General features: G+C 39.9%; 1 protein-coding gene across 1 annotated transcript in view; it reads left to right on the plus strand.

The window, feature by feature from the left end:
- The window catches only part of Mitf (transcription factor Mitf), a 533,115-nt gene that overhangs the window by 482,804 nt on the left and 37,717 nt on the right, over window positions 1-12,594 (plus strand). Inside the window, exons 5-6 of the mRNA XM_067140584.2 lie at window positions 15-195; window positions 11,910-11,985. Coding sequence (XP_066996685.1) covers window positions 15-195; window positions 11,910-11,985 — 257 coding nt within the window. The remainder of the gene's footprint in view (window positions 1-14; window positions 196-11,909; window positions 11,986-12,594) is intronic.

Raw genomic sequence — 12,594 nt, forward strand, 5'->3', positions numbered from 1 at the left:
GTGCTATCTTTTAGGTTGGTGCTGCTGCGAATTTATATGACCATCTGGTAGCCCTGGGCAATGGTGACGTGACGAAGACTAGTAATTCTTGCCCTCCTGACTTACCTCAGATCAAACCAGAACCCTTGCAGCTCACTGAAGCTGAACTGCATGCTCTTGCCAAGGATAGACAGAAGAAAGATAATCATAATATGAGTAAGTGCGATTAATAAGTTCGATTGATCAGAGCTTTAAGTTTCATTCTTTTCCATAATCTGTCTTAAGAAATTTACATTGCTAAATTGTTTCACAGCCATTGTTCAACCATACAAGACTATAAATAATATAAATTAATCTACTAGCTAACTGGAATGTAGCCGGGCTGAGTGGCTCAGACGGTTGAGGTGCTGGCCTTCTGACCCAACTTGGCAGCTTCGATCCTGTCTCAGCCCAGTGGTATTTGAAGGTGCTCAAATACGTCGGCCTCTTATCGGTAGATTTATGGGCACATAAATGTACTCCTTGGGACTAAATTCCAGCACCTCAGCGTCTCCAAAAACCGTAAAGAGTGGTTAATGGGAAATAAAGCAATTATTATTATTATTATTATTATTATTATTATTATTATTATTATTATTATTATTATTGGTTGGCCACCATATCTTTCCCCACTTGTAAACATGATAAGTGTAGGATAAACCAGTATCCTAGCTAATAAATATATCTCAAATATCATCCTCTTCTATTCCTGTAACAAGAACAGTTAAACTTCAGTTTAGTATGATCAAGTGAAGTGAAGTAGACATACGCTCACCATACAAAAAAATTAGTCACCTCTGGAGAAATCATTACAAGTATAATTTAACACCATGTTACTTGGCTTCTGGACTTGATAACCACCTGGGTTCGATTGGGAAGTAGGTCCACAAGGTTGTGCAGGTATGTCGCATCTGGGTTAAGCCACTCGCTGAGGATATGATCGCGAAATTCCACTAAATTGCGGGGATGCTGATGTTAGTGTTTTACCTGCTGTTCCAACATGTCCCACAGATTTTCAAGGCGTGATTTTGCAGGCCAATCAAAATGTAATACACTGGAGGATTATGCATAAAACCAGTCACGTATGCATCCAGCCTGATGAACTTGGCTGTTGTAATCTTGAATAGCATACTCATCATGCAGATGTCGACTGAAAGGCAACACCCGATCATCCAGAATGTTTAAATAAACCGCTGGTTAATGTTAGTGGTCACCTCAGCGAACGGGCCCAATCCATGATACGGAAAACACCCCCAAAAGATCGCTGACCCACCTCCGACTTGAACCTGATCTTGCATATATCCAGGGTGAAATGCTTCATTTGGCCTTCGGTGCACTTGACTATGTGTGTCATTGGAATACGGGTAAAAATATCATTCGTTAGACCACATTACATTCCGCCACTCAGCTACTGTCCATTGAAGACGCGCAGCTTTATGTGCCTGTGTGACCCACTCCAAATGTTCATTGCATTCAGTTCCAGTCACAGCGTTCTTTTGCTAACAGGTTGGGATGTACCTTCAGTCACTGACTGCAGCTTTTCCTGTTGGGTTTCGGAGCGATTTTGATTCACAAGCCGTGAAAAATTTCTCCGGTCCCCCTGTCAGGATCTTTATTCCAACCACAATGCAGACGTCGTGTTTCATGGTCACGTGTAGTACACCACTGCTTGGAGATATGTTGAACAGTCCTCTGCGACAAATCCAGCAACTTCATGCACCGTATGGTCATGGGCACGGCCAAATACGATTGTCCCTTTTTGCAACTCTCTCATATCTTTACATCTACCCATATTGACGTATACTGTCCGCTTGAAACACCAATGTCTCACTGATTGCTACTGCCTTATGCTCCCATAGGGGCAGTACACATGTGGTTGAGCATGGGACTCGTTCGCTGTGCAATCTGTACAGGCTTAACGATCCATCTATGCATGCGCACTAGGGTGACTGATTTTTTTATCTGGTGAGCTTACATTTACATACATTTAGAGGTCCCATTATAATTGAATTTTACCGGGCGAATTGCCCGTGCGGTCAGGGGCGCATAGCTGTGAGCTCGCATTCGGGAGATAGTGGGCTCGAATCCCACTGTCGGCAGCCCTGAAGATGGTTTTCCGTGGTTTCCCATTTTCACCCCAGGCTGTACCTTAATTAAGGCCACGGCCTTTCCTTTCCCATCGTCGCCATAAGACCTATCTGTGTCGGTGCAACATAAAGCACATAGCAAAATAAAAAATAAAAAATTTTAGTAAGGTTTTCTCTCGGTTCTTGTTTGAAACTGTTGGAAGAGAGTTCCAGCATAATTTGGCTTGAAATCATTCCATTGTCGTTGTGAAGATGTGGCCAACTGCTCTGTGATGCTTGCACCTGTTATGACATACTTATATATCGGTTTATAAATCTCATATTTTGTCCTGTATTGGCTCAACACAACTAAGGTTATGTTACAAGGAGATTTCCACCTTCCAATACTTGTACAATTTCTTATAGCTGGATTATGTCATGTAAAAAATAAACAAGCTGTAAGAAATTGTACAAGTATTGGAAGGTGGGAATCTCCTTGTAACATAATCTTAGTTATACAGTAGAGTCTCACTCAACCGACCTTCGCTTATCCGACATTCCGTGTTATCCGACACTGGTAGGCTTAATTTGAACTTTAGATGGAGGCAATTCTGGGACACCTGGTGTAGAGGGTGCGAGCGTGGGACAAGCACTGGCAGTCATGCGATAGGACCGGGTTTTTCTCAAGGACAGGTGCAGCGAGTTTTCAGTCATTGTTCAGTGTGGTATTGGTGGGTGTGGATGTTATAGTTTTCATACCCTCTGTGAGTATGGCGAGTAAACGGAAGAAAGTGATTGTTTCTGTGGAAGTTGAGTGGGTTAAAGAGACTGGACAAAGGGGAAACTGTTCAAAAAGTGGCTCCATATTATGGTGTTGGACGTGTTACAGTGGGAGACTAGAAATATAAGAGGAAAGAAATTCAAAAGTGGTGCTCTACCAGAGCACTGAAAATTAGAAAAACAATGAAAAATGTGAGTACGAAAAAGTAAGTGAAGCACAATTTCTTTGGTTCACTCAAAACCAGGAAAAAGGCCTGCCAATATCTGGCCCCATTTCACAATAAATGGTGATGTATTTCTAGAAGGAGTTTAATGAAGGGGACCCTAATTTTACTGCCAGTGGTGGGTGGCTTGATCGGTGGCAAAAACGGTACGGAATTGGGCAGCTTAATATCTGTGGAGAAAAACTGTCAGCTAAATCCGATGAGGTCATGAAATTTAAAAGGGAATTTCAAGAAATAATTCTTGCTGAAGGATTAACCGGTGATCAGATATTTGTGATGAGACTGGACTGAATTTCAAGATGCTGCCATCAAAACCACTCACAGCCCAAGCCAAGGCGTCTGCACCTGCTACAAGCTTAGTAAGGAAAGTTACTGTTCTTGCCTGTACTAATATTACTGAGAACTTAAAAGCAAAATTGCTTACGATCGGTAAAACAAAGAAGCCTAGGACATTTAAAACATTTCTGTTATTGTTCCTGTCCATGTTTACATTCCTCTCTCCTAACGTGATGTCATTATGCCGCCAATGGACCAGGGTGTGCTGGAAACATTGAAGAGGAAATATTGCCTGAAACTCCTTTCATCTCTGGTAGAGAAAATGAACAATGGCAATGAAACAACATGAAAGACGTGGCATACTGGATAGCGCAGTCGTGGGAAGAAGTTGGAATAACGACATTAGAAAGTCTTGGAACATATTGTTGAGTGAGGTTGAACATCGAGAGGAGGTGGTACATGAAGACATGGAAAAACATTGTTTCCTTACTGAATTGCATTCCTGTCTGTGAGGATGCTACGACTCAAGATGTAAGTGGTGTGCACAAGATCAGCTGTTTGAACTAACTGATCCTGATATTCTTGGTTTTGTGAATGGTAACGAAAATGAGGAAGAAGAAGAAGGAGGCATTTCAGAACAAAAGGAGAAAACGATGACTCATAATGAAGGATTATCGTCGATGGCGGGATCTCGCACCAAGAAAACGTGAATCAGCAGGCAAGCAGACATTGTTGACAAGTTTCTTTTCGTAAGATATTTGGAATGTTTTCGTTCAGTACTGCATCTACTGTACAATTGAATTGGTAAGTCAGTAAATAGAGTACCGTAAAACATAGTAATACAGTATAGCCTTCCTGTTTGTTACAGTTCATCTTCAAAGATATTCTGTATTATCCGACATTTTCGGTTATCCGACGTACTCCAGGTCCCGTTTAGGTCGGATAATCGAGACTCTACTGTACTTATATATTTCATGAAGTTCTATTAATTACGAATTAACTCACTAGAAGGGATAATAAGTTGCTAGTAACTTCAGATACTTCTGTGTTTCAAGAACTGATACAGAACTGGATGATATACCTTCTAACATAACACAGCAGTTGAGCTAATGACATTATCCTTAGAGAAATATAAATTTTTATAATGTGTGTTAGAACGAAAGGGAACAATTTCAGCAATTCTGCACTATGGCCATTACCACATGTTGGAGGTAACAGCACTGTGCAAGCCACGAACATAAGGAATCAGTTTTCGGATTACTTTGGTTAACCAGCAAGATCAGTGGAGTAGTAGACTATTATGCTGTTAACTTTATCAGAATTCGGCCATCAAAGCCTTTACAGTTTCTAGTTGTATAATTTTAGATATGCTAGAAGATTAATTTGTTTTAATAATAAACTGTGTAACAAGCTAGGTTTGGAATTTTATTTGCTGACAGGTAGTACTTCACGAGCTGTGATTGTGTGTACATTAAACCAGTTCTGGGTCATGCATTTAGTTAGTTAGGAGTAATTGCATTTAATAATAATAATAATAATAATAATAATAATAATAATAATAATAATAATTTTAGCTGACCCTATGGTCTAGGAGTAGTGTGCCTGCCTCTCACCTGGAGGTCTCGTGTTTGATACTACTATTGATCTTGGATTTTGAGGGCTGTTTTGAGGTCCACTCAGCCTACATGATCATAATCGACAAGCTATCTGACGGTGAGATGGCGGCCCTGGCCTAGAAAGCAGAAAATAATGGCCGAGAGGTTTCGTTGCACTGACCATGCATTGTCTCATAATCTTCTGGCCCTTGGGCTGAGCAGCGGTCACTTGGTAGTCCAAGGTCCTTCAGGGCTGTAGTGCCATGGGGTTTGGTTTATTGGTTTTATGTTTTACTAACCACTTTTATGGTTTTCAGAGATGTTGAGGTGCAAGAATTCTGTGTGTTTTGTAATATTGGCATCAGTGTGTAGACTATATACTGTCAATACTATCTGTTTGAATAAATTTGAATTAAAACTAGGAATCTCATAAAATATGCATATATTTCTTGCATTGTATTATGAAGTTTAATAATTGACTAGAGTACTGCTTAACACTCAAAATCAAATAAAGGAGCAAAATAGAGGGAGGCAAATTTGCAGGTGTGTGTTCTAATTAAAATAATTATGCCTAGTAACATAATGGAACTGATATTTGTGTACATACAGTGTTCATTCATAAACTCCACTGTTTTCATTCATTGGTATCCCTCACAGTATTATCGCCAAGACTCGACATACTATATTTTCTTGAAGCAACGGTGCCAAGGATTGTACCGTGCACAGGAGCTGTTCACTTGAGATAATGCATGGCTACATACAGTGCACCAAGCCTGGCATTGAAGAATTAAATTACATGATGGTAGAATAAACAGCACTCTCAAGGAAAGTCTCTAAAAAAGCCCTCGATACAGATTATGCACACTTAACCCATAATTCTATAAATTTTGCCTAAATGTATGGTCATCATGCCATTGCTTCTTACAGGGAAGAATTAACAGATGTGTGGCATGACGTGGTGATACAAGGGTAGACACAGTGAGAGTGGACCTGAAGAGACACTTGAATATTCTCCCAAAATGAGGAAACAGAGCAGCATTATCACAGATTTATCATATCTACCTGACAGCCTCTATCTTGCATTGTCTATGTCTATCTTAACATTTTCAGAAATATATATGTTGGAATGTCTTATCACCTCACATGTTGCAGCACATTGCAAGGGCTCAGAACTGTTTTACTTGAAAGAATATTTATGCATCCTGATGCCTGACTGTATATTATTGATCTTTACTAAGATAATTTCCTCACTACACACTGTCTGGCTCCTTTATTGAGTGGTCAGTATTTTTAGACTTTGGTCCTTTGGGCCCTGGGTTCGATTCCCAGCAGAGTCGACGGATTTTAATCTTTAACTATCAATTTCCTTGGTTGAGGGACTAGGTGTTTCTGCTGTAATCAACACTCCTGCAACTCACACACCACACACAGCTAAAAAAGTTATTATATATTTCACAAAACAATGTTAATTAGTCTTTCCCATCTTTGCTAGGAATCTTACTGTTGTTTAACTTCACACTTAAGTGATTGGTCCCCACTAAGTGAGAAACACCATGGGTATGCGTTGCTTGTATGTAGTACCCTTATGTGTTACCGACAGGGTCCGCCAGAAAAATGCATACGCTCTTTACGGAACAAAAACTATTTATTGTTTTTTTTTTACATTTAAATTTTGATTACACATGTAGTACTGTCTTCAGTTAAACATATGGTTACATGGGATGTTCAAAATGTTCACCGTTGGCTGCCAGACACACAGCAGAATGACAATCGGTTGCTGCAACTATGTCCGTCAATGTTTGAATGGGGATCTCTGCACATGCCGCTGTAATCTCCTGGTGAAGGGCCTCCAGCGTGCATGGCTTACGTCGATAGACTTGATTTTTCACAGTTCCCCACAAGTAGAAGTCCATAGGGGTAAGATCTGGTGACCGTGAGGATAACTCAATGGGCCCTCATCGTCCAATCCAATGTCCCGACAGATTGTCATCCAGGAAAGCTCGTACTGCTACATGGTAGTGTGGTGACGCCCCCTCCTGTTGGTAGAAGACTTCATCATCGGCTCCATAAAGCGCACGTACAGCTGGTAAAATTAATGTGCGTAACATTTCTAAGTACACTGCTCCAGTGACAGTACCATCAAAGAAAAAGGATCCTAGTAAACCCCTTGATGACAGTCCACACCAGACATTAACCCCTGCTAGATTGACCGCCTTGTCCACATGAACATGTGGATTTTCCAGAGCCCAGTACACACAGTTATGTCGATTCGTTGTTCCATTAAGTTTAAATTGGGCTTCATCATACCACACTAACTTCATCAGAAATTGTTCATCTTGGGGTACCATTTGCTGATACCATTCACAAAATTGCATTCAATGATCGGGATCGTCCTCATTAAGCGCGTGCAGTAATCGTGGGATGTAAACTTTCCACTTAGATGTTTTCAAAATTTGTCACACACTTGTGCACGTTCTTCCCGATCTTCGTTTGTGAATATCACAAATCGTACCACGTATCTCAAACTTCCCAGTGATGCGTTTAATTGTTAGGCGTGTTGGGGGTTCTGTTTCAAACTCCCTCCTCCACTGACGTTGCATTTCAACGGCATTATCAAACCTGATAAACCACTTCAGAATGTACTTTTGTTGCTTGAACGTCAAGCGTGCTCCAGCCATTTTGTTTTCGCAATATCGTGATGCAAGTACCGACATCTGTTGTGCGAAATACCATACTACAACATTTAGAAACATGACAGTGTCCATATCCCAGTATCGTCTAACAAAGAGTGTATACATTTTTCTGGCAGACTCTGTATGAGTGGTGCTGTTATTTGTGACATACCATGGGTCTACATTACCTGTGATTAGTACCACCATGCGAGGAACACCATGCGCTTACATTGCCTGTGATTAGTACTAATGTAGGAGGAACATCACAGTTCTGCTTTACCAGTATTTAGTACTATTATGAGGAGCCGGTGACCTGGATTTTGGACCCCCCCCCCCCCCTTTGGACAACAAGCATTTTATCAGAAACTAAGGTACTGGTGTTGTGAATTGGATCAAGTGATTCTTTCGGATTCACAATAATTTTTTTCATCATCATTCGTTGTAGATTCTAGTGAGTAGATACATTTTGAAGTTTTAATTATTGTTTCATTTTGTTGCCCCCTGTGGGTGGGGGACGCAGTTGAAGAATACACCCACGGTATCCTCTGCCTGTCGTAAGAGGCAACTAAAAGGGGGTGACCAAGAGATGATCAAATTAGAACCATGGAACTACTTGTGATTAGTACCACCACACGGGGAACACCAGGGGTCGCTTTTACTTGCGCGTAGTACCACTATGTTGGGTACCAAATAGGTTTGTGATTAGTAGCAAATGAGGGCATGACGGGTTTTACAGTACCTGTGATTAGTAGCACTATATGAGCGACACCATTGGATGACGGAACCCATGGTTCTGGCTTGCCTATGATTAGTACCCACTGTATGAGAAACACCACGGGATAGTACGAGTCCCTGTGGTTAGTACACTTAGGTGAAGAACACTATAGGTTTGCGTTGCCTGTCAAGGACGCTGCAATGTGCGAAACACATTAGGTCTGTAATACATGTGCAAATTTCATTACCTGTGAGTCGTACCATAATGTATGGAATACTGGGAGTCTACGCTACTCTTGATTAGTACCGCAATGTGACAAATACCATGGTTCTACTTTTCTAGCAATAAATACTATTATGAGGGCCAATGACCTGGATTTTGGACCCGTTTCAACAACGAGCATATTTTAATCGATTCAGCGTCGTGCTGTAGAAGCAGTCCCTTGATCCGTGCCAGCTTCTGTGCATGTGAGGCACTGTGGGTCGGATCCACTGATCGTTTTAACTTCGTATCAATCCATCCATTCATTCTTCATCCTCACGCTTAGAATTCTGGTCAGTGGAGGATTTTGGACTTTTAATTTGTCATCTCATTTCGTCTCATTTCGTACCATTAGGGGCCAATGACCTCGATGTTAGACCCCTTTAAACAACAAACATCAATCAATCAATCAATCAATCAATCAATCAATCAATCAATCAATCAATCAATCAATCATTTTGTTGCACGTCATATCATTAGGGGCTGATGACCTAGCTGTTTGGCTCCTTTAAATAACAAACATCATTATCATCATTGTCATGTTTTGTTTTTCTGTGGCGGTTGATAGAATAATGTGTTTGTATGTATGTATGTATGTATGTATGTATGTATGTATGTATGTATGTATGTATGTATGTATGTATGTATGTATGTATGTATGTATGTATGTATGTATGTATGTATGTATGTATGAAGATTTTTAAAACAATCAACCCGTGAGCCAGTGGAATTAACCAGGTATGGTTAAAATCCCTGACCCAGTTGAGAACTGAACTTGGGTTCTTCGAAGTGTCATTGGCCATTACACTGACCATTTAGCCAAGGAGCCAGACAAAGCACACAATTTGCTATATTGCACCGACACAGATAGGAAAGTACTAGGAATGGTAAGGAAGCGACCATGGCCTTAATTAAGGTACAGCGTCAGCATTTCAATGGTGCGAAAGTGGGAGACCATGGAAAACCATCTTCAGGGCTGTCAACGGTGGAATTTGAACCCACTATTTCCTGAATGCAAGTTAACAGTTTCTTGACCCAAACCATGCAGCCACTCGCTTCGACATACTATTATTATTTTGCATAATAATTTTTAATCATTTAAGTTGATGGTCAGGATTTCTCCAAGTGAAATTTATTTTGGTTAGGGATTTCTATATTTCTGTCTCTAAATGATCACAAACTTAAGTACATTTAGGAGTGTTATGTTTCAACTTATTTGTTGGCCACACGTTTTGTGTCGCGTAGCCGTGAGCTTGCATTTGGGAGATGAAATGGCTATATGTATATATACTCCTTAGTCCCATTTTCTGATATGAGGTTGGGATGAGGTGAGATGAAATTATATGGATGCTTTTTATGGCCAGATGCCCTTCCTGACGTCAACCTCAGTTGAGAAGCTAATGACAATGAAAGGAATGATAGTGAGTGAAATTGGATAAGGAGGTGGATGGAATCGACTGTGGCCTGCGAATAGGAACTGTCCTGCCATTTGTATTGAGTGAAAATGGAAAACTACAGAAAACCATTCGCAAGACAACGGATGGTGGGGTTCGAACCCACTCGCATTTCGAATGCAGAGCTTGGCTCAATAGCTACAGCATGTTGACATTTGGTAGACAAATGCTAGAGCTGTACCTTAATTAAGGCCACGATCACTTCCTTCCCTGTCCTATTCCATTGTTACTTTTAAGGCCTGTCTGTCAGTGTGACATAAAACAAATATCAAAATTTAAAAAAACCCTTAACGGTTATTTTCTGAATTTTAGTTTGTATCTCCAATGGAATGCCCAGACAGATCAGTCAGGTTCTTTACATGAAGTCAGTCCTAGACTGTTCAGTAACTGTCAACTTTCTACTGCATTGTAGCAGAATAAAATCATTAAATGTGAAATTTGTTTTAACTATTTGCTGGGGAATTCTCTGGTACAAAATATCCCTTAGCTCCATAATTAAATTTGAATTTTTTTGATGACCTATAATTGTTCACATTACATAACATGAAAGAGAGAACTTACAAAAAAATAATTCCTTGCACTGGCAAACCATTCTGCAGTCATGGTGGTATGATATTTCCATGATATTTTGAAAAATGTTGAAATTTTGAAAAAATCCTACTTGTTTTAGAAAAAATAATTTAACAAAATTACATTGCATAGAGCTTCTCGGGCTCAGGCAGCAGTGCACCAGCCTCTCATTGCTGGGTTTCATGATTCAAATCCTGGTGACTCCATGCGAGATTTGTTCTGAATAAAGCGGAGGCGGGACAAGTTTCTCTCTCCAGGTACTCTTGTTTTCCCTGTCGTCTTTTATTACAGCAACACGCTCCAGTATAATTTCATCTCATCTGTCAGTCAGTTATCATTACCCCAGAGGAGTTGTCCGGCTCCATGGCTAAATGGTTAGCGTGCTGGCCTTTGGTCACAGGGGTCCCGGGTTCGACTCCTGGCAGGGTCGGGAATTTTAACCATAATTGGTTCATTTCTCTGTCACAGGGGCTGGGTGTCTGTGTCGTCTTCATCATCATTTCATCCTCATCAAGACACGCAGGTCGCCTACGGGAGTCAAATCAAAAGACCTGCATCTGGCAAGCCAAACTTGTCCTCGGACACTCCTGGCACTAAAAGCCATACGCCATTTCATTTTTCATTACCCCAGAGGAGTGCGACAGGCTTCGACAACTGACACAATTCCTGTCCTCGTTCATTCTATTCCTGACCCGGTTGAATGACTGGAAACGGGCTGTGGATTTTCATTTAGATTGTTGCTTAATACCTTCGAGAGAACTTACTAAAGTCATTCCTTGCACTGGTAAACCATACTGTAGTCCCTGGTGGTATGATATTCCTATGATATTTTGAAAAAACTTTTTTTTAGAAACAATAATTTTACACAAATACAAGTTCAAGTAGTTCCAAATACTATCAAGAGATGTTAGAAGGCTACTAGAAGCGATGTTTTGCACAAATACGACACCTGCCGTGGAAGAGTCAAACAAAAGGACATCTTAGGTAAATATTGTAGGAAATCTATGGCTTTCAATTTCCTTTCTCTTTCAGTATTTTTAATGAATACTTACTACACCCTTGTCTAACAAGAACAGGTTTGGTGAAATTAAGAGGATTTCAGGAATTTCATAAAGCTACAATTTCCTTCATTCAAATTTAAATTTGAATGGTTACCATATAGTTGTCAAACATTAATTAGAAATATTGGGGAGCAAATTATGGGCTTAAGAGTTGATTTTGTGGATACATGTGTATAGCTTTCGCTTTCACTAATTCCATCCTAATAATGTGTTTCAGTTGAGAGACGGCGACGTTTCAATATAAATGATCGAATCAAGGAACTGGGAACCCTGTTGCCCAAAAATAATGATCCGTAAGTTGTTTCACATCATTACTATTTTTTTAAATCCATATTTATTAACTTTTATGACGATGCGTAGATTTCACAAAGCACTTTTATTCCCTGAACTGTGTGATTTGGTGTGTACGTGTTTTGAATGTTACTTTGAAGTACGGAAATGATGAACAAATAAATGTGAACTATTTTTCAAGATACTTCTTTGTGTTTGGGATATGAGATTTTTACTTCTTTTGTTTGTTACCAATATATTATTTGGAAGACACTTACTCATATTGATGTTGCTGAGGAGTTTAGATTGTAGGGGCCAAATAACTGTTCGGAGGGTGAGGGGGAACTGTACTTGCCCTCATCTGTTACTTAACAATATAAAATATGTAACGTTTAAACCTCCATGCTAGGGGCTTATTGTTAACTTAACACATTTCTAAATTAAAAAGCATGCATTTTTTTGTGAACATTTTTCAGAAACTGTGAACCTTTAATCTTTTTTTTTTTTGTCAATACTGTAAAGAGTACAGTTACTTGCAGTAAATATTTGTAGAAAAGGAATCTTTAGTATGCATACTGTCTTATGGACATTATGGTAAAATATCTCGTATGTTTTCTGATTGATATGTTCTG

The sequence above is a fragment of the Anabrus simplex genome, chromosome 2 (assembly GCF_040414725.1).
Source record: "Anabrus simplex isolate iqAnaSimp1 chromosome 2, ASM4041472v1, whole genome shotgun sequence".
NCBI lineage: Eukaryota > Metazoa > Arthropoda > Insecta > Orthoptera > Tettigoniidae > Anabrus > Anabrus simplex.